The sequence below is a fragment of the Pipistrellus hanaki genome, assembly GCF_964339955.1.
Source record: "Pipistrellus hanaki genome assembly, chromosome: 4".
Classification (NCBI taxonomy): Eukaryota; Metazoa; Chordata; class Mammalia; order Chiroptera; family Vespertilionidae; genus Pipistrellus; species Pipistrellus hanaki.
In genome coordinates, this window is record NC_140506.1 from 93,503,530 (window position 1) to 93,531,271 (window position 27,742).

Consider the following 27,742-nt stretch of genomic DNA (forward strand, 5'->3'; position numbering starts at 1 on the left):
GGGGCCCGGGCGGAGCACACGCATGTCCGTGGGGGGCTCCTGGCTTGCTGGGGGGCCTAGGGAGGGCCCTCAAACCGGAGGTGCACGTGGAGGCTGAGCTGAACAAGACCTCGGGGCCCCTCAGTTTCTGACCTGGCAGGAGTGGGGGGCATTCCGAGAACACAGGTCCCTCACCCCTCAGCCACTGTCCCGTCCCGACCCATCTCACCCCCACAGCACAGACAGGAGGCGCACAAGTGCCCGCTGGGCTTTCTCAGGAGTGCCAACGTTTATTCCGGCTCCTCCCGAGCTACCAGGGTCGGCAGGCTGCGTGGTGCCTGGGCGGCCCCGGGTGCAGCAAGGCACAGAGTGAGTCCTGCATCAGGGACCCCGAGCCGGGGACGACCCAGCACCAGGAAGGAGGGGAGCTACGCCTAAGGGTGCAGGGACTCCGGAGGGACAAGGGCTCCAGTGTGTATCCACCAAGAGGGTGCAGCACGACCCCAGTGTGCGTTAAGGCAGGTTTGGGAAGGTCACGGCACAGGCAGCGGCACCGGCTGTGAACTCCCCTCAGCAGTGCCCCCGCCCTGCCCTGCAAGCCCACTCCTCCTGAGCCGGTCAGCGGGGCTCCGCTCCCAGGGAAAGACACCATCACCCGTGCTAGGCTCTCCCCTCCCTGCTCGGGGAAGGGCCGGGGCTGCCCTGCTGCCCTGAGACCGCCTCGGGGACCACCCCCCTGAGCTCCAGGCCCCCGGGGGGACAGTGCAGAGGAGGAAGAGCTCAGGTGGGAGGTGGGGAGGGGGCTTCTGCAGGTCGGGCCTGGGCTCTTCCCGGAGGGCGGCCGCCGTGAAGGCAGCTGGCCTTGGGCACGTGACCCCGGCGGGCGGAGGAGGGCCTGTGAGGACACGGCGTGCGGGCAGGACGGAGGCCTGGGTGTCCCTCTCCCACCGTGTCCCGGGACTACGGAGACCCTGCGGAGTGCTGCCAGGCTCAGGAGTGGGAGGCAGTGTACAGAGCAAATGAACGAAGGGCCAACTTCCCAGGACGTTTAATGGCAGCAGCCGAGCCCCTCGAGCCCGGACCGCCGTGCAGCTAGGCCTCGCTCAGGTACCGCAGGCGGGAGAGCCGGTCCCGGGCGTCCTGGTCGCTGTCGGCCCCGCCTTCGGCCAGGCGGACCACCCTGCTGCTCAGGATGAGGTCCCGCACCTTGAGCTTGGCCACGGAGACCGGGCCGGGCGCGGCAGGGCTGGCCGGGCCCGTGAGGAGGATGCAGGCGGCGTGGCGGCCTGGCTCCAGCAGGGCCGCTGCGGAGGACAGAGCGTCAGGGTCCGGGGACCAGACGGTGTGAGCGGGTGGTGCTCAGGTCCGCACTGCGGCTGCACTCACCTCGGAAGGTGACGATGTTGGCAGAGACGTTGGCCAGCTCCAGCAGGACGCCGGGCAGTGTGGGGTGAAACAGGTAGAGGCTGTGCTGGGGGTCTCCCGGCTCCTGGAATGGGAACCAGCGATGGGGCAGGAGGCGATCGGGCTGCAGCCACCTCTGCCCCCGGGCCTGGCAGCTGGGCAGTGCTGTGCCCATCGCTGACGGGACACTCGACCCAACGACCACAGCCAGAGCCGTGTCCCTCCGGGTCCCCCAAACGCCAACCTGAACTCGGCACCTACCTGCTCTACCCCTCTTCCCCAACCCGACCCTGCTCCTCCTCAGCACCCTCCACCCGGAACACGGCCCCTTCCCAGCACACTCTGCTTCTCTCCAGCTTCCCCATGTCCGCCCCCACGGCAGACCACGCCCGGGCAGTCCTGGGCCAGAGCACTGCCTCACCCCACCCCTCTTCCCGGCTTCTATGTATTTGTACACGTCCAGTCACCAATTCGCTCCGTAAGAGGGGGCCTAAGACTGGCTCTGGCCTCTGGCCCTGGCTGCTGGCGCGGGCGTGTCCCCTGATGATGAACTCTGCCCGTACCATCTGGTTGGCACCGGCCGGCTCATGCAGGCCCCAGAAGAAGAAGGCTGAGCGGTGGTCCGCGGTCAGCAGGCTGGCAGACGGAGGGAGCCCTGGGAGGCCCGGAAGGGCCAGAGTCCAAAGTACCGCCCCGGTGCTGAGGTCCAGGAGCCGGATCTGGGAGGAAGGGGACAGCGTGGGGCAGATGGGGTGGGGTTCGCACAGGCACGTAAGCCAGCCCCGAACCAGCTGCTCCCTGGGGCCCACGAGACCGTCTCCCCGAGGCCCCTCTATCCCAGCCCAGCCTCCAGGCCACAGCCCCGTCCAGACACGTCCAGACTCGTTCTCCTCGGCGACAAACCGAGGCGGGACACAAAAGGAAGTGCAGCCAACCTGCCTGTCAGTGCCGGTTCCGTTTTCAACGACCGCGGCCAAGGTGTCGGGTTTGTAGTGACCGAGGATGGGTTTCCTGGGGAAGAAGTCACGCGGGGTCTCTGTGAGGAGACGCCGGGGGCAGGTATGCCGCCTCTTCTCCCAGGGCGGGACGCAGAGGGGCTTCACCAGCGCCCTGCGCAGGGAAGCGCCGGGGACAGCAGGCCCCTCTGCAGAGGCACACCGGCCCCCTCGCCCACCTCCACGGGGCTGCCAGGGGGCTGGGCTGGCGGGGCCCGGCTTGCAACAAGCGCACAGGCCGCTGGGGGAGAGCGGTACCTGAGGACCCGGGGCGCGCTGAAGGTCCACCTGGGCGCCAGCTCCTGGCCGCCCAGCAGCTCGCAGGCGTCCGCGCTCACGAGGAGCAGGTCCTCGCCGTCCTTCCCGGGAACGCTCACCAGGTGGCGGACGGCTCCGGAGCTGGAGGAGGGGCAGCTGGGGCTGAGGCTGGAGGTGGGGACCCTCGCCAGAGCACTGTCCACCAGACTCCCACGTGCAGCGCCTAATCCTTAGGTCTCCGGTTTGAGAAATAAAACCAGGCCTCACTGTGCTCCGAGAGAGAGAATGAGCCCCCTGCCGGGAACCTTCTCCCTGGTTTGTACGGAGCTTGTCTGTCCAACTCCCGTGCCGAGCCCAGCGTGGCCCCGCCGTACAGCAGCCAGGCCGCAGCCCCTCCCGGCTCCGCGGGACCGGACCTGCCCCGCGCGCCGCCCTCACCGACCTGTGCGCCAGCAGCCCCTCCCGGCTCCGCGGGACCGGACCTGCCCCGCGCGCCGCCCTCACCGACCTGTGCGCCAGCAGACCGGACCTCCCCCGCGCGCCGCCCTCACCGACCTGTGCGCCAGCAGCCTGCGGTGGGTGGCATCGAGCATGTCCTCCCAGCTGGGGTCTCTGCTCAGCGGGCTGTCTCTCCCGGTCACTCTCTCGTAGAGGCCCTTCACAGAGTGCCCACAGAGGGAACTTGCTACTCAAAACACGGAAGAGCCTCGAGTCACCAGGGGCTGCTGGGGGACAGGACTGGCGCCCCGCAGCCCCGCTGGTGGGAACCCGCGGGGCCCCCCGGCCGGGGAGGGGTGAGACCCTCCGAGGCTTTCACAGCGTGTCAGCGATCACTTCGGATCCTAGAAGAAAGCAGGAGCCGAGGAGCCTCCCGGCAGCTCAGATCTCATCTGAGGCCAGCCAGGCCTCGCCTGTAAGGCCGTCCGGGGGCCCGGCGGGCACAACGTACCGCAGGGGAGCAGGATGTAGTGGGCGCCCGCCCTGGTGGCATAAAGGAGGGAGCCACTGGTCCCACCCACACCGAGGCTCTCTTGGTGGCCAATCTGGTGCCCAGTGCTGCCCGAATAGATGTAGCTGTTAACCTGCAACACATGGGAAGAGAGAGGGGTCAAACCCCCCTGGTTTGGGGAGAGGTTGCTTTAAGTGTCTGATACCAGGAGTGTGTGCATGATCTCCCACACTGGAGTCCTTCAGGCTCCTCAGGCCCCACCCACACCTCAGTGGCACAATCGGGAAGGGCACTCCTGTTCTTGGGGAGGCCCAAGAGCTACGGACAGGCACAGAGCTGCCCCAGTGGGCTGGGTCTGCAGGTGCCAGGGCACAGGGCCTTGGGCAAGTCCCCTGACAGGTGATCAGACCCAAAATCTGCGGGGAAGTGGAAGACCGGGGAGAGGAAAGGGGCTCCGGAGGCACGGCTGCAGGGGCTCGGGGGCAGAGCTGTACCTCCTTGTCCTCTTGGGTGAGAACCAGCAGGTCTGGGGCCCCGTCGGCATCGAGGTCAGGCACCTGGAGTAAAGGGCTTAGGATGGTCGCGTTCCTTCTGAAGGTGCTGGGATGGTTCCACAGGGTCTCCCCTAAAAGCAAGCACACATCAGCGGGCGCTGGCCCCAGGTCCCCTTCCACCACAGCCTGGCAAATACACAGACCCTGGGCAGGGGCAGGTGAGCACGGCTGAGGCACACACTCAAGTGCACATGTGCGAAGACCAGGGGCTCACACACGTGTTCAAGCCTCACTTCTGGGAACTGCGGAACTCCCTACCCCATCTAGCTATATACATTTTATTGTTGACCCATCTAGCTATATACATTTTATTGTTGACCCATCGAGCTATATAATTTTTTACATGTCTTTGTTGAATTCAGAAAGGAAGGGAAAGGGAGAGAGAATCACTGATCACCTGCCTCCTGCACAACCCCCACTGGGGATCAAGCACGCAACCCGGGAATTGAACCTGGGACCTTTCAGTCTGCAGGCTGATGCTCTATCCACGGAGCCAAACCAGCTAGGGCCCATCTATCTATTTATCTATCTATCTAAAAGGCTAATATGCTAAGTGTCTGACTGCCTGGGTAATGACATCACGTAGCAACCCCTGGCTTCCTCTCCCTAGTGATGAAAGCCTCCTTGCAGTCTCTTCAGCCCCAAGAACACAACTTGCTTTATAGCCAGGTGCAAACATTTCACACTTTAGCCAAATGCCTGTATAGCATTTTCTCATGCCTCATTTCATTTGATCCTCACAGAAGTCCTGGAGTAGGTAGATAGGAGACTCTGTGGAATCCTATTTTCTTTCATTATCCAGAAAATGGAGATTTTTAAAAATATATATATTTTATTGATTTTACACAGAGAGGAATTGAGAGGGACAGAGTTAGAAATGTCGATGAGAGCCGAGACTGGTTTGGCTCAATGGATAGAGTGTCGGCTTGGGGACTGAAAGGTCCCGGGTTCGATTCCGGTCAAGGTCATGTACCTTGGTTGCGGGCATATCCCCAGTAGGGGGTGTGCAAGAGGCAGCTGATCGATGACTCTCTCTCATCGATGTTTCTAACTCTCTATCTCTCTCTCTTCCTCTCAGTACAAAATCAATAAAATATATTTTTTTAAAAATGTCGATGAGAAAGAAACATCGATCAGCTGCCTCTTGCACACTGCCCACTGAGGATGTGCCTGCAATCAAGGTACATGCCCTTGACCAGAATCAAACCCGGGACCTTTCAGTCTGCAGGTCGACGCTCTATCCACTGAGCCAAACCGGTCCTGGCAGAAAATGGAGATTTAGAAAGCTTAGACACTTGACCCGAATGAAAAGAAGTAATAAATGGTGGACCTTGAAAATGACTTCAGGTTTTATCAGTGCACAGAATATAGTCAAACACTGCTGCAGTTAAATATTTTACCCTTTGTTCTCCCTGTGTGATCTACAGTAATAATCTGCTTCGTGTTGATATTTGCTGCCGTGCTGCTGACAATTACCTGAACGAGAAGTTGGGGTGGTTCACTGGGCTGGAAAAAGTTTAGCTGCCTCAGAAAGCAGGTCTAATTAAGCACATTGTTCTATATCTATAAAAGGCTAAGTTGGCTCTATCTGGTTTGGCTCAGTGGATAGAGCATCGGTCTGCAGACTGAAGGGTCCCAGGTTCGATTCCGGTCAAGGACATGTACCTTGGTTGTGGGCACATCCCCAGTGTGGGGTGTGCAGGAGGCAGCTGATGGATGTTTCTCTCTCATCGATATTTCTAACTCTCTTTCCCCCTCCCTTCCTCTCTTTAAAAGGTCAATGAAATATTTTTTAAAAGAATGGGACTTGCCGAAACCGGTTTGGCTCAGTGGATAGAGCGTTGGCCTGCGGACTGAAAGGTCCTGGGTTCAATTCCAGTCAAGGGCATGTACCTTGTTTGTGGGCACATCCCCAGTAGGGAGTGTGCAAGAGGCAGCTGATCAATGATTCTCTCTCATCGATGTTTCTTACTCTCTATCCCTCTCTCTTCCTCTCTGTAAAAAATCAATGATATATTAAAAAAAAGAAAAAAAGAAAGGGACTTGTTCATTAATTGTAAACCAGATCCCAATAATTCGAATGCCACTAAAATGAATCAAATAGCCCTAACCTGTTTGGCTCAGTGGATAGAGCATCAGCCTGTGGACTGAAAGGTCAGGGCATATACCTTCTTTGCAGGCACATCCCAGTAGGAGGTGTGTAGGAGGCAGCTGATTGATGTTTCTCTCCCATCGATGTTTCTAACTCTATCCCTCTCCTTCCTCTCTGTAAAAAAATCAGTAAAATATATATATATTTTAAAATGAAACAAATCAGTATCCTGTTTCCACATTGCAATGACGTATTCTATTCTTTTCCCACATGGTGGGAAAAGCTGGGGAACGGATATTGCATGAAGACTCAGAGATGAGCCTAGCTGGTTTGGCTCAGTGGATAGAGCCATCAACCTGCCGACTAAAGGATCCCAGGTTTGATTCAGGTCAAGGACATGGGCTCTTTCCCAGCACAATCCCCAGTGGGGGCTGTGCAGGAGGCAGCTGATCAATGATTCTCTCTTATCATTGATGTTTCTATCTCTCTCTCCCTCTTCCTTCCTCTCTGACATTAATGAAACTATATTAAAAAATAAAAATAAAAACTTGAGTGTACTAATCACTTTAAAAAAAAAAAGACTCAGAGATAACAGTGTAATTGACAATAATACTATAATAGATTCAACAGTTGATGCCAAAAAGGAAATTTTTCCCATTGAATTTCTTACAAGTATTACTCCATCGGGAATGCCGTGTCATAAATTAGAATTGAAAGTAGGTGTAATCATCATGCTACTGAGAAATCTGAATAGTAAATGGGGTCTTTGTAATGGTACTAGATTTATTATCAAAAGATTTCAACCTAACATAATCGAAGCTGAAGTATTAACAGGATCTGTAGAGGAGAGGTTGTTCTGATTCCAAGAATTGATTTGTCCTCCTCTGACACTGGCCTCAGTGTTAGAATAAATTTAATCAATTTATCAGTCATTGTTTTTATCAACGTAGTTTTTATATCATGTCTTTGTTGTTATTATATCATGTTGTTTATTTAATAATCAATTTATATATTATTTTCATATACAATCGCTTCTTGGCCTTTTGGCTAAGATCAAGTGTAGTATATTATTTTCATATACATTTTACTAATTTTCTTTCATCTGACACTTTTATTATAGAGAATGGCAAATAGCGATATCAAAGTATTTCTTCTAATTAATTCCCTTTCAATGTGCACAAATCTGTGCACCGGGCCACTGGTTTCCTAATACTTGGATCTAGAGCACCTTAGGGCCAATGCTGACCCTCCCCACCTGGATGGACAGGGCCTGACCTCGCCATGTCTCAAGGCCCCTCAGGACCATCTGCTGCTGGGCTCATAGGCGGGCCCTCTGCCCCCACCAAGGCCCTGGCTGAGTGGCCTGTGCCCGTGCCCTTCACACAGAGGAATGACGGTCTCGGGGTGATGCCTGCGAACTGCAGGTCCTGAGGCAGCAGCTCTGACCAGACACAGTCTTGTCCTTTTTTAATAGAGTGATTCCTCTTTCCCTAAAATACTTCCAACCTGCTCTTTATTTTTCTCCATAGTCTCAAAACCACAAGTTGTAAGGGAAATGTCAGCACCCACCAAATCTAGTGTCAATGCACAGAATTACTCAACACCCTGGCAAGCGTGAGAGGCCAATCCCTCGGGGCCTAACCAGTGGGGCCAGGAAGGCCCAGGGAGCGCCCTCACGTCGAGAGCACCGACAGGCCCAGGTCTCCTTCCCGCGCCGCCCGGCCTGTGCTGGCCCGGGTGCTGGGAAAGCGGCTGCAGCCCCTTCCTCCCACAGCAGGCAGCAGCCGAGCTCCTCCTCTCTGCCTCCCACCACGTGCTCCCACAAGCAAGATGCACACAGCAGGCGACAAGGCACAAGGCACGTGACATGGCAGAGGAGCTGTGGTGCTGACTGCCAAGTAGCTGTATCCTCACATGGGGGTTCCCTTCCACTCTGTGCCCATCCTCCCATCCAATCACGTGCCCGGGAGCACAGGCCGACCCTCCCCGGAGCGTGCTAGCACCGTCCTCCGTCTGAGAGGCCCACGTGGGGCGCAGAGGGGACCAGCCTACCTGTGAATAAGTCGACTGCGAGGAAAGAGCCACCGGATCTGCCCACCAGGACGCAGGCGAAAGATGCCCCACTGCCCCTCGGGTGGGGGACATCGCACAGCACGAGAGCCCCGTCCTGGGCCGCGGGCCGCTCCCACAGGATGCTGCCGTTGGCCCCCGACGCAGCAGCCACGAAGGAGCAGGGAGAGGAGAAGCCTGCAGGGCACAGGCCAGCCCTGAGGCTGTGCGTGCAGGACACAGCGCCCGTCCGTCCTCCCTCACCGGGCTCAGCCCTGCCACCGGGCTCGTTCCCTTTATACCTGGGCTCCTAACCTCCCCTCATCCCCCAGGGGCCCCAGTGTTGATCCCATGGGGGCCAGTAGCCAAACAGGGTGGGGGCTGAGACTGGCCCGGTCTCTTTCTAGTCCTGCTACAAAGCAAAGACAATGAAATTCCAAAAATCCCACCGACTGCTTTCCCAAATACTGGAGAGCAAGGGTTCCTCCTCTCATAGGAGTTCCCCTTCCTTACCTTCGTCAGCGCAGGACTGGCTGGCATTGCTGCTGCTGTTGGTGTTTTTATAAAGAAAGAGAACGTCTTGGACCCTGTCCCTGTTTATGTCTTTTGTGGCCAGAAAGTCGTAGGTGACTGCAAAAGAAAACCAGACTGTACTGTGCAGGCCAGGCCGGGCGTAAAGGCCAGGCCAGCTCTGCCACGGCCTCTTCTCTGCGCCTTAGGGTTTAGTGCCGGTTAGACCTGCCACTGTGAGATCACCACAGGGACTGGCATTCCCACCGCCCTTCAGAGCACAGCCATTCCTCATGCACACGACGGATGGCAGAATCAGAGGTTAACCTGTAGGAAGGAGCAGGCAGGACCCCTGGGTACCACAATGGATGTCTGAGCACCTTCTATTCAGGAATGAACTCTTCCTTACGTCAGTTTGGGATCCAGAGCGATCACACACACTTCCGTAGTCCTAAGGGTCTAACCCTTCCCTTCATTCGAGGGCTCCAAAGATAAACTAGCCCTGGCTGGTGGTTCAGTGGTTAGAGCGTAACCTGTGGACCGAAGTGTTGCGGTCCACAGCAATGTCAGCCAGTCCTGGTAAAGGGCACAAGCCTGGGTTGGCGAGTCAATCCCTGGCCAGGGTCGAGGTGCATGCAGGAGGCAACCATCAATGTGTGTCTCTCTCTCCACCGCCTTTGTTCCTTCCCTCCCACCCTCTCTAAAAACTAATGGGAAAAATATCCTTGGGTGAGAATTAACAACAACAACAAAAAATCCCACAAAAAAAACACAAAACTTTTTATTTTAAAACCAATCACCAAAAGAATGGGCCCTTATCCTAATGGATCAAAGAGCCCAGTGGTGTGGCTCAGTGGACTGAGCGTCCACCCATGAACCAAAAGGTCACCAGTTCGATTCCTGGTTGGGTTGCAAACTCAATCCCTAGCTCTTTAGAGCACCAGCAATTCTCATGCACATGATGGGCGTGCAGGAGGTGGCTGATCAATGTTTCTCTCTCTCAGGAATGTTTCTACTTCTCTACCCCTCACCCTTCCTCTCTGAAATCAATATATATATATATATATATGAAGTGGAGTGAGTGTCCAGAGAGAGGCTGATTCAGTTGCTTTTCATAAACTGCCAATTTTTTCTAAGGAAGGCTTTTTTTTGTTTTGTTAATCCTCACCTGAGGATATTTTCCCATTTATTTTTAGAGAGAGTGGAAGGAGGAGGGAGAGAGAGAGAGACAGAGAGAGAAAGAGAGAGAGAGCGTGCGCAACATCTTATGTGATACAGACACATCAGTTGGTTGCCTCCCACATGGGCTGACCAGGGCTCACAACCAAGGTGTGTGCCCTTGACTGGAATAGAACCCGGGACCTTCAGTCCGCTTAAGTGATGCTCTATCCACTGAGCCAAAGGCTTTTTAAAAATTGTTTTTGTTAATCCTCATTGAGGATATTTTTTCTATTGATTTTTAGAGGGATGGGCAGAGAGGGAAAAAGGGGGAGAGAGAGAGAAGAACATTGATGTGAGAGAGACATATTGATTGGTTGCCTCCCATTCGTGCCCGACCCAGCCGGGGATCAAACCTTCAGCCAGACACGTGCCCTCGACTGGGAATCAAACCCAGGACCCTTTGGTGCCCAGGCCACCGCTCCAGCCACTGAGAAACACCAGCCATGGCCTGACTGCCACTTTCATGAGACAAATGCAAGCGTGCTTTGCTCAAGCTAATCCAACTAGGGTGTCAGCCAGAGCCCTCCAGGAAGACTGGACTACAAAACCAGCTGCATTTCTGCCACATTTCGGAATAGTCCTCTCTACATCTCTTCTGCCAGTTCCTGTTTCATTATTATTTCATTCTGAAAAGTAATCAAAAGGGCCCCTTTCCTTTATTGACCCAACCCATCCTTCCTAAAACGGGAGAGCAGGGCGCTTTGCTCCCACAGCAATCCTTCTAGTTTCCCCCCCAAATTCCAGGAAAACCATGGACACAGCCACTTAGGGTTGACTCGCTGTCAAAGGTGACTTCCAGGCGCCAGGACACACATGCTGCCCCCCCCCCCCCCCCCCCCCCCGGAGAGCACGGCGCCGAGGGAGAGGCGCACCTGCTGTGTTGTAATCGATCCTCCACGTGCTCTCTAACACCGGCCTCTCTGGACACGGGATGATGAAGGAAATCACAAACACCACCAACAGGCAGATGAACAGCGAGAGGAACAAGGCCACCGTCCGGCATCTGGAGAGGCGGGACTGCGAGGGCGCGCTCTTCACATTACCTCCCTTTTTCAGCTGGTTCCCCAGGTTCTCCGGCAGCTTCCCATCTTCGTTCTTCAAGGGGTGGATTTCGGCTTCTAAGTCCTTGCTGTCCATCGCGCACACATCCCACAGGTTACCTCCTGGTCACTGCGTCAACAAAGCACGAGGCAGTCAGCATAGGCGGCGCCTCTGACGCCCAGGCCCCGCTGCTGTCAGGGCTGGGGGTCAGCTGCAGTGGTGACTGGGGGTGGCAGCCCAAAAAATAAAAGCTGAGTAAATGTTTAGGGTGTCACAGATTCCACTTAAGAAGGTCTTTTTAAACACATATATTTTAAAAATATATATATTTTATTGATTTTTTTTTTTTTTTTTTTTTTTTACAAAGGGATAGAGAGCTAGAAACATCAATGAGAGAGAAACATGGATCAGCTGCCTCCTGCACACCCCTTTCTGGGGATGTGCCTGCAACCAAGGTACATGTCCTTGACTGGAATGGAACCTGGGACTCTTCAGTCCGCAGGCCAACGCCCTATCCATTGAGCCAAACCGGTTAGGGCTAAACATATTTTTTAATTGACTTTTAGAGAGAGGAAGGGAAAGGGATAGAGAGATAGAATCATTGATGAGAGAGAAAAAAAAAAATCACTGATCAGATGCCTCCTGCATGCCCCCCACTGGGGACTGAGCCTGCAATCCAGGCATGTGTCCTGACTGGGAAATCGAACCGGTGACCTCTTGGTTCCTGGGCTAACCCTCAACTACTGAGCCACACGGGCAGGGCAAGAAGGTCCTTAATTCAGAAAGGCAAATGGGTTGTACAGAGTCAGTCTAGGACATATTTCATCCTTCACACACCGATATTCCTTGTCCATTGACCTGGGATAAGCAGGGCAGTGCTGGGTCGGGGCTGATAACAAGTCCGCACACTAAACATTAACTAAGCCCAGCCAGCTCATGCCTGGCGACCTCGGTCAGCCTCTGCCAGCCTGAAGCACAGACGGAACCAGCTGGTGGGATCCAGACCCCACGTGAAAAGCGCTGAGTGAGGTGGGCTCTGGAGCCTCGGCCTCGCCCTCACGCCTGGATTCCTCATCGGTAAACGGGAAACAATGTCTACTTTAGAAGACTGGGTTAAGGGTTAAAGGAGTAAGTGAGGAGGAAGCAATTAGAACAGAATTTGACGCATATAAAGCACTCCAAACACTGGCTAGGTATTATTAATAACAAAATAAAATGTGTTACAAGTCACGCGGAGGAGAGTGCACAGCGGCACGGGGCTGGGCACAGCTTCCGAGCCTTCACGGCGGAGAACAAGCTCTCTCCTGCCCTGGCCCCTCCTGGGGTGGACCTCGGTGGGCGTGGTGAGCAAGCCCTGAGTGGCCACCTTGGAAAATAGGATGGAAAACGGTTTGAAGACGGTGAAGCCACAAAAAGAGCATGGGTCCTGACAGCTGGAAACCACCGCCATCAGTGCTTGAGTTCTCTATCCTCTTCTATGTGAGAAAGAAGCACCTTTTCCTCCCTGGCTGCTTCAAGATGAACCTCCACCATGAATGACTCCGTAACTACCCGGACCAGGAAGTCCATGACCAACAGACCACTTCACCAGAAGCAACTGGTCACTGATGTCCCTTCACCCTGGGAAGGCAACAGTGCTCAAGGCGGAAATTCGGGAAAAACTAGCCAAATGTCTAAGACCACACCTGATGTCATCTTTGTATTTGGATTCAAAACCCACTTTGGTTTTGGCACGACCACTGACTTTGGCATGATGTATGATTCTTTGGATTTCGCAAAGAAAGAGGAACCCAAACACAGACTTGCAAGACATGGCCTATATGAGAAGAAGACGACCTCAAGAAAACAGGGAGCCGAAACCGGTTTGGCTCAGTGGATAGAGCGTCGGCCTGCGGACTGAAAGGTCCCAGGTTAGATTCCGGTCAAGGGCATGTACCTTGGTTGCGGGCACATCCCCAGTAGGGGGCGTGCAAGAGGCAGCTGATTGATGATTCTCATCGATGTTTCTGACTCTCTATCCCTCTCTCTTCCTCTCTGTAAAAAATCCATAAAATATATTTAAAAAAAGAAAACAGAGAAAGGAACGCACAAACAGAATGAAGAAAGTCAGGTGACTGCAAAGGCCAATGTTGGTGTAAAAAGTGAGCTGGAGATTGAACAACAAGGGTAAAGATTCTTCGGTGACAGTTGTGCAGATATTTCATGAAAGGATTAATAAACTATGAAAAAAAGAAGAAGAAGCCCTAGCTGGTTTGGCTCAGTGGATAGAGCATCGGTCTTGGGGACTGAAGAGTCCCAAGTTCGATTCTGGTCAAGGGCACATGCCCGGGTTTCAGACTCAATCCCCAGTAAGGGATGTGCAGGAGGCAGCCAATCAATGATTCTCTCTCATCATTGATGTTTCTCTCTCTCTCCCCCTCTCCCTTTCCCTCTGAAATCAATAAAAATATTTTTAAAAAGAAAACCTGCGAACAAATATTCATTATTCACAACCCAAATGTCCATCAACAGATGAATGGATAAGCAAAATGTGCTAATTCTGTACAATGGAATACTATCTGGCCATAAGAGGAATAAAGCAATCCTATACCTCAACATGGATGAAGCTTGAAAACATTTGTGCTCAGTGAAGTAATCCAGACAGGAAAGGTCACATATTGTGTGACTCCATTTATGTGAACCATCAGGGCTGGGGGAAATGGGGAGGGACCGCTAATGGGTGCAGGATTTCCTTGGGGGGATAAAAATGGTAGTGGTGGCGGCGGCAGTAAAACCAAACGTCACTAATGATAAATTTTACCACAATTTAAAAAGAAACCCAAACAAACCTGTGTGCATTCTCCTGAGTGCGGAGACATGTTTAAACATCGAAGTTAGAAAAGGTGAATCGAAATGACACAGTGACCGCACCAAACCCAAACACCTGCTGTGGGTATGGGGGAGGCGGGGCAGGGTGTCTGCAGGGGTAACTCGGGGGGGGGGGGGGGGGGAAGCAAGCCACAGAACCCGGGACCAGGCCTGACCAACAGGAGGGCTGCTTACTAAGCAAATCTGGTCACTTTAGAAATCACCAAAACACAAATTCCTTTGGCAAAGGAAAGGAAACTGAATGAGCAATCAAAATTCTGAAGTCCTTGATTTTAAAAGCTCTAATTTTAAAGTTAGAGCTTTAAAATGTTGGGCAAGAAACTCAAGCTCTCAGAGCTAAGAGCTGCCGTCATCTGTCAGAGACGGGCATCTACCGGGAGGAGCAGGAAACGGCCCTCAGCCTGCCTATGCACCTGTTCAAAACGACACACCCACTCACGCTCAGTCCCGCCCCTCGCCCCCCAGGCCTACCTCTGCAGGAGCCCCTGGAACGTGTTCAACATCAGCGTCTGGACGGCCACCGGTACATCTGGTGACTGGGCCTGGACAGGCGGGTCTGGGGATGAGAAAGCTGGAGGTGAAATGCATCTTGGGACAGCCTGTGAATGCGTCCTGTGAAGGATGTAGGTCCTTCCGGAGCCCGGATCCTCCGCCTTCCCTTGCCTGGTCACCCCATTTTGCCATCAGATGATGACTACTTTTCTCTTGCCTCCTGGCCCTGAGTGGAGAATCCACTCCCACCGCCAGCCAGCAGGAAAGCAAAGCCAGGGGAGGAACAGCCTCTTCCAGTAACCAAGTCGTCCGAGGCTGCTTTTGGGGTGCTGTTTTCCTTGGAATTGTCCGTAAGCTCAGGAAAGTAAATGCAAATGCAGAGCCCGATCTACAAAGTTAAACATCTCCTTTCCTCACCAGTCTTAGGATCCCTAAACTACGTGGGTCCCTAAAGCTAAGAACAAAGGAAAGTGAAAAACAAATGGAACTGATGATTTGGAATTTTTTTTTTTTAAGTCAGCAATATACATAATACATCTGAAAGGTATAAAAGTATAAATCTCCCTCCCTCTCATGGCCCCCAAACTCAAGAGGGGAAGCATGCTAGCAGTCTCTTATGGCTAGAAAGCCCACTGCACTGACATGCATAAAGTATGTTTTTTAAATGTGACTAAAGCCAAGGCCGGTTTGGCTCAGTGGATAGAACATCGGCCTGTGGACTGAAAGGTCCCAGGTTCGATTCCAGTCAAGGGCATGTACCTTGGTTACGGGCACATCCCCAGTGGGGGGGTGTGCAAGAGGCAGCTGATCGATGATTCTCTTTCATCGATGTTTCTAACTCTCTATCCTTCTCGTCCTCTCTGTAAAAAAATCAATAAAATATATATATATAAAAAAAAAATTGTGACTATAGCCCTAGCTGGTTTAGCTAGTGAGTAGGGCATCGGCCTTTGGACTTAAGGGTCCTGGGTTAGATTCCAGTCAAGGTCACATGTCCACGTTGCAGGCTCAATCCCCAGAAGGGGCATGCAGGAGGCAGCCAATTGATGATTCTCTCTCATTATTGATGTTTCTCTCTACTTCTCTCTATAAAATCAATAAAGACATATTAAAACAAAAACACTAGGTTTGAGGTGCATTCTCCTTGGGGCATACACACTCCAATCTCCTTTTCAAATGAATTTTCTTTCTCCTAAAATCTAAGGCTCCCCATAAGACTTGCAACCAGGGGAGAATGGGCCAGGTAGCTCGTCCCAAGCTAACCCCCCGGAACCTGTCTCCAAGGCCCCCTTTTCTCAGTCTTCCCAGTGAGACAAAGCGGCCCTGCCTCGTCTCTCCTGCTGCTTTTCCATCCTAAGTCCTTTCTGGATTCCCTGTCCCCAGCTTTAATACACATCTTCCCAAGTAAAACATTAAAATAAAAAACTCAGGGTTGCCCTGGCTGGGTGGCTTGGTTGGTTAGAGCACTGTCCTCTACACTAAAAGGTTGTGGGTTCGACCCATGGTTGAGGCATGTACAGCAGGCAACCGCTCAATGTTTCTCTCTCACTATCCCCTCTCTAAAATCAATAAAAACATATTCTTGAGTAAGGATTAAAAACAAACAGCCGTGCCCTATCCGATTTGGCTCAATGGATACAGTGGACTGAAGGGTTCGATTCCGGTTAAGGGCACATGCCAGGGTTGGGAGCTCAATCCCCAGTGTGGGGCATGCAGGAGGCAGCTGATTGATGATTCTCTCTCATCAGTGATGTTTCTACCTGTCTTTCCCTCTCTCTTCATCTCTGAAATAAATAAAAATATATATATTTCAAAACAAAACAAAAAAACAGCCGTAACTGGTTTGGCTCAGTGAATAGAGCATCGGCCTGCAGACTGAAGGGTCCCAGGTTCGATTCCAGTCAATGGCATGTACCTTGGTTGTGGGCACATCCCTAGTAGGAGGTGTGCAGGAGACAGCTGATGGATGTTTCTCTCTCATCGATGTTTCTAACTCTCTCTCTTTCTCCCCTTCCTCTCTGTAAAAGTCAATAAAATATATTAAACAAACAAATTAAAAAAGCCCTCGGAGTTTGATAGGTTCTTATCTTTTGACAAATGTTATGCCGCTTCCTTCTGGCCTCCAAGGTTTCTGACAAGAATCCTACTGTCACTTGAACTGGTTTTCCCCATTAAGAAACATGTCCATTCTTTTTTGTGCAATGGTTTTCAGAAGTTTAATGATAATGTCTTGGCATGGATTTCTTTGGGTTTACCCTGTCCAAGGTTTGCTTAGCTTCCTGAACCTGTCAGTTTACATGTTATGCAAAGTTGTGAATACTGCCAGCCATCATTATGGTTCCTGGAGCGGCAGCAGCGCCTGTGGGAGGCGTGGGAGTGAGAGAGCTGCAGGCGCTCCCGTGGCACCTGCTCTGAGCAGACTCAAAAACAAAGTGTAGTGGTTTCTTTCTAAACGGAATGTGTAAGTCTGTAAAGTCAGAACTTTTTGTTGTTTTTTTTTGGTTTGTTTCAAATGGCAATTGCCGAATTTCATTTAAAGATGGAATAAGATAAACTTTAAGGTGTTTTGCCTCTAATATCACAATGAAGAATCTCAATTATTTTCCATAGAAACCACACACCTGTTTCTGTGGAAAATAATATAGTAATCAATAAATAGGAATACAAAAATAAATTCTGTTTCTCTTACTCACAACGTATATGAAATTAAATTAATGCTTTCCAGATACCAAAAAGAAATTAAGCAGTTTTTAATCTATAATAAAAGCTGTGGGGATATAACAGATGAAGAAAAAATAATAAAGGAAAAAGATCATGAGCTTAAGAGATTTGTATCTTTCCCTCATTTGCACCCAAATGTGCTTTTCTTTCCCTTCTAACATGCTAGTATTCTTGAGAACAGAAATTAGAAATCAAGTCACAGGATTTCAGACCGTCACTGATTGGAATTTTCTCCTATCAATTCTGAGTTTCTGAAATGATAACTATAAAGTCTGCATTTTAACTTAATGTCCAACAAAACAAAACAAGAAAAAAAGAAGAAGATGTGAGGGATGAGAAGGAAAATATATCAATATGAAACACACATTAAGGCAAAATATGCAACTCTCAGGCTAACCTCAAGTGAGATGAAAACATACCCCTGTGTATGGATTTTCAAACAGACAACTTGCCCCCTTCCGCACTAAGGAACTATGAGGAAGCAGACACACCCGGAGACAGTGGGTGTGTCTGTTAAAGGCCACTATAGCTGCCACTCCTGTCCTCCTGGGGCCAGTAAGTCAGGACAAGTGGGACAGAAACACTGAGACAGGCCGCTGAACAAACTGGCAGCAATGCACAGCAGATACAGAAGGCCCCTCGCCAGGCCTCAACTGCACTTCCGCTCCTGCCCCAGTGGGCGAAACCAGGACCAGCTGCGATGATGACCAATCGGTGGAGACCACAGGCCTGGAGGGGCACACCTAGAACACTGATGAATAGTCTGCTGAGACGCTCCCGAGACCTCCCCCATTCCAGCTGTGAGACAGAGAGAAAGCCTCACCACCCAGGACCAGCTCCTGCTCTCCCTCAGGGGAGCAGCCCCCACCATCCCTTTCCCCTCTTCTCCCTCTTCTTCCCCCCGCCCCCAGGCATGCACCTCCTAAACCCTAACGGACCCCCACAGGCTTGCAACCAGGGCAGCAATGGGCAGCAGCAGCTTATCCTGAACCTGATCCCAAGCCCCGTTTTCTCTGACTTCCCGTGAGCTAGGCAGCCCAGCCTGGGCGCTCCTGCTGCTTCTGCGCTGAGCCCCTCCGCTTTCACTGTCCCAGCGTTAGTAAGTGTTCCTCACAGTCCGTCACCTGGACTCGTGTTGTGAAATTTTCCTGCATAAAGTTAAGATCCGCCGAAACCGGTTTGGCTCAGTGGATAGAGCATCGGTCTGCGGACTGGAAGGTCCCGGGTTCGATTCCGGACAAGGGCATGTACCTTGGTTGCCGGCACATCTCCGGTGGAGGGTGTGCAAGAGGCAGCTGGTCGATGTTTCTCTCTCATCGACGTTTCTAACTCTCTATCCCTCTCAATTCCTCTCTGTGTAAAATCAATAAAATATATTTAAAAAAAAAAAAAAAAAAAAAAGTTAAGATCCACCAGGGGCCAGGCCCCTTTAAAGTAACATTCCCAGAGGAATGACGCCATCCAGGGTGGAGACTCTAATTATGAGGAAAAACAATAAAATAAAACAACAGTTTATGTAACTCACTAACTTTCAAGGGCAGGAATGCTACAGTACACACAGGAAGGAAGTAAAGGGATTCTCCTTTTGCCCCAAGACTTCTTTCTCTAGGAAGAGAGAACTGAGTCAGAGAGAACATAATATTAAGAAGAAGAAGAAAAAAAAAGTCTCACTCAAATTGTGTGTGTGTTTTTTTAATAGATAAAAAAGCATAAAAATTCTAACAAAAGCAGAAGGAAAACTGCCAGAACAAAAAATTGGCAGCTCTAGAGAGAATATGAAAGTAGGGGGTCTAATTTATTAAACTAAAACTTGATAACTGTTTTTCTGAAAAAAGGTCATTTCAAGGTACTTTAATAAAAACCCTTCCCTGCCCTGGCCAGTTTGGTTCAGTGGAGAGAGCACTGGACTGAGGACTGAAGGGTCACAGATTCCGCTCTAGTCAAGGGCACATGCCCCGGTTGCGGGTTCGATCCCCAGAAGGGGGTGTGCAAGAGGCAGCCAACCAAGATTCCCTCTCATCATTGATGTTTCTATATCTCTCTCCCTCTCCCTTCCTCTTTGAAATAAAAAAATAAATAAAATAAAAATTTTATTGAAGAGTTTTATTCTAGCCGAAACAGGTTTGGCTCAGTGGATAGAGCGTCGGCCTACGGACTGAGAGATCCCGGGTTCGATTCTGGTCCAGGGCATGTACCTTGGTTGCAGGCACATCCCCAGTAGGGGTGTGCAGGAGGTAGCTGATTGATGATTCTCTCTCATCGATGTTTCTAGCTCTCTATCCCTCTCTCTTCCTCTCTGTGAAAAATCAATAAAATATATTTTTAAAAAAAAAGATTTTATTCTGTCTTAGAATAAAAACCTTGCTTTAATATTGTAAGGTGCACTGCAGGTATGCCATGCTGCCAGTTACTAGGGCACCAAATGCCCTAGTCAGTGACCCAGAGGGCTTGGAAAATGCATGAATTCATATTTTAGAGCATTTAGAACTGGTATTTACAGTTTTTTTTCTCCTTTAAAAAAATATATATATATTTTATTGATTTTTTACAGAGAGGAAGAAACAGGAAGAGTTAGAAACATCGATGAGAGAAAATCATTGATCAGCTGCCTCTTGCACACCCCCCACTGGGGATGTGCCTGCAACCAAGGTACATGCCCTTGACCGGAATCGAATCCGGGACCCTTCAGTCCCCAGACCGACACTCTATCCACTGAGCCAAACCGGTTTTGGCTAAATATTCTGATTCTACTGTGCAGTTTTCCACATCTTTATCACTACTGAGTAGCTTAAGGAGAAAGTTAACAAAATCAAGAGAGATAAGAATATTTAAATCTTTGGATCCCTTTATTCCCTGGCCTTCACAAAAACACAAAGGTGGCCAGATCCCCCCCCCCCCACCCAGTATAGCTTAAAGTATCAAAAAGATTTACTAATAATTTATAGTTAGCAATGAACTCTATATTGAGTCATTTGTGAATCACAGGCCAAAGGACCAGTGTTATGATATCTGATCAGTTGCCAAAATAATTTCTAACACTCTGAATCCTCTTGAAATATAATGGAATAAGTCAACTTATCACGACAAAATTCCAGGCATTATCAGGAAGAACAGGTTAATTGATGCCTAGTTTTACGTTCTTAAAAAAAGGGGAGGACTTACTTATTTGGAAATACAGCTAAGTACATTGTTATCTATGATTATTTACATTCATATACTGAAAATATCTATTATTTGGACAAATCCTGTGATATGCCATTTACTATAAAATGAAATTCTTACAATGAGCATAATTTATCTTTAACAAAAGAATGTATCAAATCTTCATTTGTATTCTAAACATTAAAAAAAAAAATGTTGTCGAAACCGGTTTGGCTCAGTAGATAGAGTGTTGGCCTGCGGACTGAAAGGTCCCAGGTTCAATTCCGGTCAAGAGCATGTACCTTGGTTGTGGGCACATCCCCAGTAGGGGGTGTGCAAGAGGCAGCTGATCAATGAGTCTCTCTAATTGATGTTTCTAACTCTCTATCCCTCTCTCTTCCTCTCTGTAAAAAATCAATAAAATATATATTTTTAAAAATCTTAAGCCTGGAAAGCTATAGAAAAAAAAAAAAGACAAAAAAAAAGACCCACCCATAACTCTGTTCTTCAGCACAACTTCTGCAAGGACACAGTATGTTCGCTGACTTTAAAATGTTTATTCTTTAAAAAATTAGTTGCTTTTTATACAGCTATACAAAGTTCTTAATGTTTCTTTGGCAATGGAATATAATGGAATTTTATAACTATATAAAAAGTTGCCTGTCAAAACCAGCTTGGCTCAGTGGATAGAGCATCGGCCTGCGGACTGAAAGGTCCCAGGTTCAATTCCGGTCAAGGGCACGTACCTGAGGTTGCGGGCACATCCCCAGTAGGGGGTGTGCAAGAGGTAGCTAATCGATGATTCTCTCTCATCGATGTTTCTAACTCTCTATATCCCTCTCTCTTCCTCTCTGTAAAAAAATCAAAAAAATATATTTTAAAAATAAATAAATAAATAAATAAATAAAAAATAAAAAAAGTTACCTTTGCCTAAGAAACAGTATTTACTGTGTGTACATAGTTGACTAACAAAATTCCCTACCATCCAGCACCCCAATGAACTGATGAAATAAGCTAACCTCAAAAGGGATATTACAGGATTGCCAAAAAGAAAGGGAAAAAGATACAGACACATACACATACATACACATCCTTCTGTGGTTTGAAAAAAAAAAAAAAAAAAACCTTCCCTCTCCACCAATTTTAAAATTTTGAATTTTACAGCATTTTTAAAGGAATTTTCAGACAATGAGCCAAAGAGATCAGATTTTAAAAGTAAATACTTTAACCTAAAAGGTAGTTTGCATATTTAAAAATTTATTTACTTTTTTTTTTTTTAGTTTTAAACTGCATGTCTTAAAGTCGTAACTTTGGTTTCTTCTGAGAATTCTGAGAACGTGGTTCTATAGTCTGACCTCTGTGAGGGAATAATGAAGAAGGCTCAGTTCTGTGCACCCAGAAATTCCAGCACAGCCAACTGCATGCTTCCCACCACTCAGAGACCACCTACTTCTTGCACTCCTCAAGCACAATCTTACAATGTAGACACTCTTTAAATCAAGGCTACTTCAAATTCAAATAAATAGAGCAAGAGGGGGGAAAGTGTACCTGCAAATTAAAAAACAGAGAGAAAAAAATACATTCACATAAGCAGAGGAGATTCTCGGAGGAAACAGCAGATGTGTTATTTTTTTAAAAAATATATTTTGTTGATTTTTCACAGAGAGGAAGGGAGAGAGATAGAGAGCTAGAAACATCGATGAGAGAGAAACATCGACCAGCTGCCTCTTGCACACCCGCTACCAGGGATGTGCCCACAACCAAGGTACATGCCCTTGACTGGAATTGAACCTGGGACCTTTCAGTCCGCAGACCGACGCTCTACCACAGAGCCAAACCGGCTTCAGCAGATGTGTTATTTTTTTAATGGAGAAAATATGTAAGGAATACTTAGGGGAAAGCTCTGATTACAGATTAACTTTATTACCTAGCTTCACCAACATGTAACAGAAACTGAAAGGATCCTGTCAATGCTTGAAAAAACCACTTTACCCCTCTATCACTGTGCATTGATGAGGTCAAAGGTCATTCTTAAAGTCTGGGTGAAAGAAGAGATTTCTTTGGGGAACTCTGACCTCTAGTTTATACCCAGCTGGACTATTTTCTGAAAAGTAGGAATTGTACAGAACAGCACACACTGCATCTTGTCATGTAGAGTAGTCCCCCTTAGCCATGGTTTCAGCTACTCATGGTCAACCCTGGTCTGAAAATATTAAACAGTAAGTGATCCCTTGAATCAAGTGACCACATACACATAACCATTACAGTATAGTGTTATAACTTTTATTTTATTATTAGTTTTACTGTTTTTCTCTGTCTGTGCCTAATTTACAAATTCAACTTTACCATAGGTACATAAACATAAATATAAAGAAAAAAAAACAGTATGCATAGGGTTTGAGTCTGTGGTTTTAGGTATCCACTGGAATCTTGGAATGAATTCCCCATGAATAAGGGGGGGGAGGGGACATTACTGTATTCATTGGACATTTCTGCGGTTTTTTAAAAAATATACTTTTATTGAATTCACAGAGGAAGGGAGAGATAGAAACATCAATGATGAGAGAGAATCATCTGCTGGCTGTCCCCTTCACATCCCCCCTGGGGATTGAGCCCGCAACCCAGGCATGTGCCCTGCCCGGAAATGGAACCGTGACCTCCTGGTTCATAGGTCAACACTCAACCAGTGAATCATGCCGGCCGGGCTCTGCCGTTTTATTAAGTTGCCTTTGTCCACCTGGCTTGTGGGATGACTTGGCTGGTAAGGAATACTGATTTCCAGCACTTTCCAGACGCTGTCCTCCTGCCTGGGAGCCCCCTCTCCGTCCTCCAAGCCTCAGTCGGGGCAGCATCAAGCCTGTGCGAGCACTGCTGACCCGGGGTTAGTCCCTTCTACCCCAGAGAACCTGGCCTTTTTCTTTCAAAGCACTCCGATATCCTTCCTGCTGCCGAGCGAGAGCTATTTAAGGGCGGGAGGACTCTGTTGCACCCCCTGTGCCAAACACGTGGCAGACACTCAGTGTCAGCTAACGGGAGGGGAGAGAGCTCTGTGGAGCCCTGGACCAGAGGACAAGTACGATAAGTAAACCACAATCCGTCCCTTCACTCCAGGGCCGGCCTTCTTGCAGACTTCACGATCTGTAATTTCTAATTGGTCTTACAGCACGTGTGGCTCAAATGCTTGCCCCCTAGAGCTGGCAGTTATATAAAAGAAAGGGGTTAAGAATGTTTTTCACACGAGGAGGCCTATGTCAAGGCCAAGAGTGGCCAAGTGTTCTGACAGTTCCACCTGGGTATTTGGGAGACACCCACAATATCCAACCGGGCGGCGTGGATTTTCCGCTGAGCAAAGCAAGAGTCAGACAATGACTGCTACTGTTCAATTGTTTACAGCTGAACAATAATTTCCTCTCTTCGCCAAGCAAATAAACCCAAAACAAAGAATAGGCCCTTAATCATATTTCAACTGGGAACACATTTTAAGGTGACAGTGCCCAGATAAAGGCAAATGCATTACAGCATAGGCAGGCAACAGCACTCTCAAACCTCGAGACCCAGTTCCTTTAACTTTACATAAGCGCAAAAGGTTTAAATTAACCGAGGATGGCTCACAGTACCTCCTAAAAAATAAGTTGAGGCACATGTATCTGCATTTCAGACAAATAGCTATTACATGGAATCAGTTGTGCAGGTTTGTCCAGAAAATAACATAGAGTAAGCTTTCCCCCCGAATTCTAAGGCAGATTTTATTTTCTTTGACTCCCCTAGGAATCGGTGTTACTCCATCCATACATTAAGGGGTGGGGAGGCAAAAACTTTTCTTGTTTGTCCCCCGATCAGGGATGGAACCTGCGCCTTGGTGCATGAGGACAACACCTACCCACTGAGCTACCTGGCAGGGCTTCATTCTCCTCCTTTTTGACACCACATCCAGGCGACCTAAGCTCCACGAAGGATTTTACAAAGTGAAAGAGGGAACACAATTCACTAGATTTGTGGGCTTTATATAAAGACCAAGTTTGAGTGAGATATACAGTATGTTTTGAAACATCCAACAAATTCTGTAGATTCTAACTTATCTATCTGTTCAGTTTAGTTCCTCCTTCCAACAGCTACTGCTTTAGGTCATCCTATCCTATATAATAAAAGGCTAATATGCAAATTGACCTAACTGGCAGAATGACCGGTCGCTATGACGTGCACTGACCACCAGGAGCAGAGGAGCTGCCCCCCGGTGGTGGTCGGTGCACTCCCACAGGGGGAGTGCCCCTCAGCCAGAAGACATGCTCATGGCTGGTGATCACAGCAGGGGTGACCAGAGCCTCTCCTGCCTCTGCAGCAGCGCTAAGGATGTCCAACTGACAGCTTAGGCCCACTCCCCTAAGCCGTCAGTCGGACATCCCCCGAGGGCTCCTGTACTGTGACAGGGTACAGGCCGGGCTGAGGGACCACCCTCCTACAGCGCACAAATTTCATGCACCAGGCCTCTAGTATTTCTTTTTCTTTTTAATATATATTTTATTGATTTGTTACAAAGAAGAGAGAGGGATAGAAAGCTAGAAACATCGATGAGAGTCATCAATCAGCTGTCTCCTGCACACCCCCTACTGGGGATGCGCCCGCAACCAAGGTACATGCCCTTGCCTGGAATTGAACCCGGGACCTTTCAGTCTGCAGGCTGACGCTCTATCCACTGAGCCAAACCGGTTTCGGCAGGCCTCTAGTATTTCTATAACTTACTTGAATTTCTGCAGCCCTCTCAAGTCTTCTTTCCTTGAAGTTGCAAAAGACAGCATTCTAAGATTTCTCCTGATCATGTCATTTGCCTGCTTAAAATTTCTTGGAAGACCCCTCACAATTTTAGGAAAAAAGCTCAGAAACCCCCGTTTCGCTCCAGGTCTTTCACTGCCTGGCTCTTGCTTCCCTCTAGTACCATCTCTCCCCAAACCCTATGCCCAACATTTGTTCCCCTGTCACACTGCTGATCTTTGGTACACTCTGTCCCTCTGCCTGTCTTCACCTAGTACTCCCACTCTGCCTGCCAAGCACAGGCAAACCTGACCCCCTTCTTCACACTGCTCCCCACTCAGAGCTACAGGCGATAAAACCGCAAGCACCTAGGTTAATCCCGAATGCCTGACTCACAGGAACTGTGAAATAATAAGTGTTTGAATTTGTGGATGAAAAAAGGTAATAAATCATAAATTCCTATATTTCTTTCTCTATCCCTTTCCCTCTCTGGAATCAATAAAAAAAAAAAAAAATAATCAATGATGATGGGGGGTTGAGGACAAATATGTGATACCTTAATCAATAAAGAAATTTTTAAAAAATCAATGATGAGAAAGAATCATTGATGCGCTGCCTCTTGCACAGCCCCAGCTGGGGATTGAGTCCACAACCAGGCATGTGCCCTGATTTGGAATCAAACCAGCAACCTCCTGGTACACGGGACAACGCTCAAACAACTGAGCCACACCGACTGGGCCAGGTTACACTAGTTTTAATGGTTCTTTGACACTTGAAGCCTGTAACAAGAACCCAGAAAACTGGTAAAGTGCCCTAATAAATGATCACTTAATATCAGGATAATCTCCCTTATTTCATTCTTCCCTCCTCTGTATTTTCTCTCTAGCACGATCTATATTTTGCTTTATTTGTCTTATTTGTTATCTTTATGCGCCTATAGATTTAGAGTTCCCTGAGGATGGGAATTTTGTGTTTTGTTGAGTGCTGTATCCTCAGGACCTAGAACTATGCCTGGCACTAAGTAGACATTCAGTATTAGATGAGTTCATCTAAGCCGCTGTATGGTCACTGAGAAATTGCAATGCGAAAAGAAGTGGCACAATCTGGAGATGGCATTAGAAAAACATTACAGCCAGTACTTGGAGATGAGCGGAAATCACAGGGTTTCCTAAAGAACAGCAAGTAACTGCATTTGACTATCCCGATAACTTATCACTCTCTCCTGGTTAGCTCTCAGCCAATCGGTTCACGGAGGAGCTAGAGACTCTTTCACTGCGTTCTTCCCCCTCCCATCCCCCTAGTAAACTCGGTCTGGCTTTTGTTCCGTAAGACAGGCTATCTCTGAGCGATCTTCTCCACAGATGAGTACGTATCAGCTGAGCTCTGGGTTCCTGTGCCAGTTGGTTTAACAATGTCCTGGCAAGGACGACATGCCTATCTGACTTCTCATGGACATTCCGTCTAGGGTAGATGTTTTTCATCAGGCAACACCCTCCGGAGTCTAAGGAGCAATGCCTCGCTCGCCTACCTGCGCAGGCAACACGGAGCGGGAAGTTTCCTAACTGCGACTTAAATCCCGTCTCTGAGGCAAGCGGGCTCCAACTCAACGCAACTGAGTCCAGGCTGTGGAAACCCGATCCGCTGACCCTCTGGGGCTGGACGAGCCGGCGGAACGGGCCGGCGCCAGCTTCTGCTGCAGCCTTTCCACCCACACCGCCGCGCCGACACGCGTGGACTCGCATGCCAAGAGGAGGTGGGCGCTGCACGGGCGGCGCCCCTCGGGGCTGGGGTCGCCGAGGAGGGGAAGCCGGGTACCGAGTGAAGAGGGGGGCCCCGTGCGATGCACACGGGAAGAGGGGGGACGCGAACGCTTTCACTCACCTGCCGCTGCCGTGCCTTCCCTCGTCTGCACAGCCCGCACCGCCCAGCACTCCTCAGCCCCGCCCCCAAGCTTCACTTCCGGTATACAGGGGCGGGGCGGAAGCGCGCCGGAATTGGCCCCAGCCCGCGGCTGGCCTCGGTTGCTAAGCAACACTGCTTTTGGCCCCGCCCTCCCGGGGCAAGAAACTTGAGCCCTCAGTGCCGCCGGCGTAGTCGCGCGTGAAGCGGGCGTGTGCGTGGGAGTCCAGCGCCGCGTGAGCGTAAGGTCATCTCCACGCAGAGCTGGCCTCTACAGCCCTGCGGGTTTGAAGTAGATCTGCTTGTGGCATTATCCTCCTTCCACGGTTATTACCGCATCTTTCCACCTGTTTATTGGCCAAGACTTCCTCTTCTCGGGTCCAATTTTCTGTTAAATGGTTGGTCTTTTTCTTATTGTTTCTTAGCGCTCTATTTTTAGATATTAAATTTTTACCAGTGATTTGGGTTGAAAGTATCTCAGTTTGCATCTTGTCTTTTCACTTTGTGGTTCCTTTCGATGAACAGTTTTTTCTCTTGCTGCTTTTAAGATTCTCTTTGTCTTTTGCTCTTGGCATTAAAATGTGATGTCTTTGGTGTGGTCCTCTTTGGATTCCTTTTGTTTGGGGTTCTCTGAACTTCCTGGACTTGTAAGTCTATTTCTTTTAAATATATATATATATATATTTTATTGACTTTTTACAGAGAAGAAGGGAGAGATAGAGTGCTAGAAACGTCAATGAGAGAGAAACATTTACCAGCTGCCTCTTGCACACCCGGTACCAGGGCTGTGCCCGCAACCAATGTACATGCCCTTGACCGG

The 27,742-nt window shown here is 49.5% G+C and overlaps 1 protein-coding gene and 1 pseudogene across 2 annotated transcripts; one reads left to right on the top strand and one right to left on the bottom strand.

Annotated features, from left to right (window-relative positions):
- Positions 1-455: 455 nt before the first annotated feature.
- On the bottom strand, positions 456-26,996 carry FAM234A (family with sequence similarity 234 member A). The gene is made up of 13 exons (XM_084880508.1): positions 26,905-26,996; positions 14,392-14,476; positions 10,884-11,181; positions 8,794-8,910; positions 8,284-8,478; positions 4,080-4,210; positions 3,586-3,718; positions 3,192-3,321; positions 2,637-2,777; positions 2,319-2,394; positions 1,947-2,102; positions 1,366-1,468; positions 456-1,283 (listed from the first exon to the last, which is right to left on the bottom strand). Exons 3-13 carry the CDS (start codon positions 11,146-11,148, stop codon positions 1,072-1,074), a joined length of 1,659 nt encoding a protein of 552 aa, XP_084736634.1. The 5' UTR covers positions 11,149-11,181; positions 14,392-14,476; positions 26,905-26,996; the 3' UTR covers positions 456-1,071.
- On the top strand, positions 11,406-13,222 carry LOC311621763 (small ribosomal subunit protein eS24-like; annotated as a pseudogene). Its single transcript has 2 exons — positions 11,406-12,937; positions 13,128-13,222. The product of its transcript is annotated as a small ribosomal subunit protein eS24-like (transcript).
- Positions 26,997-27,742: the final 746 nt, after the last annotated feature.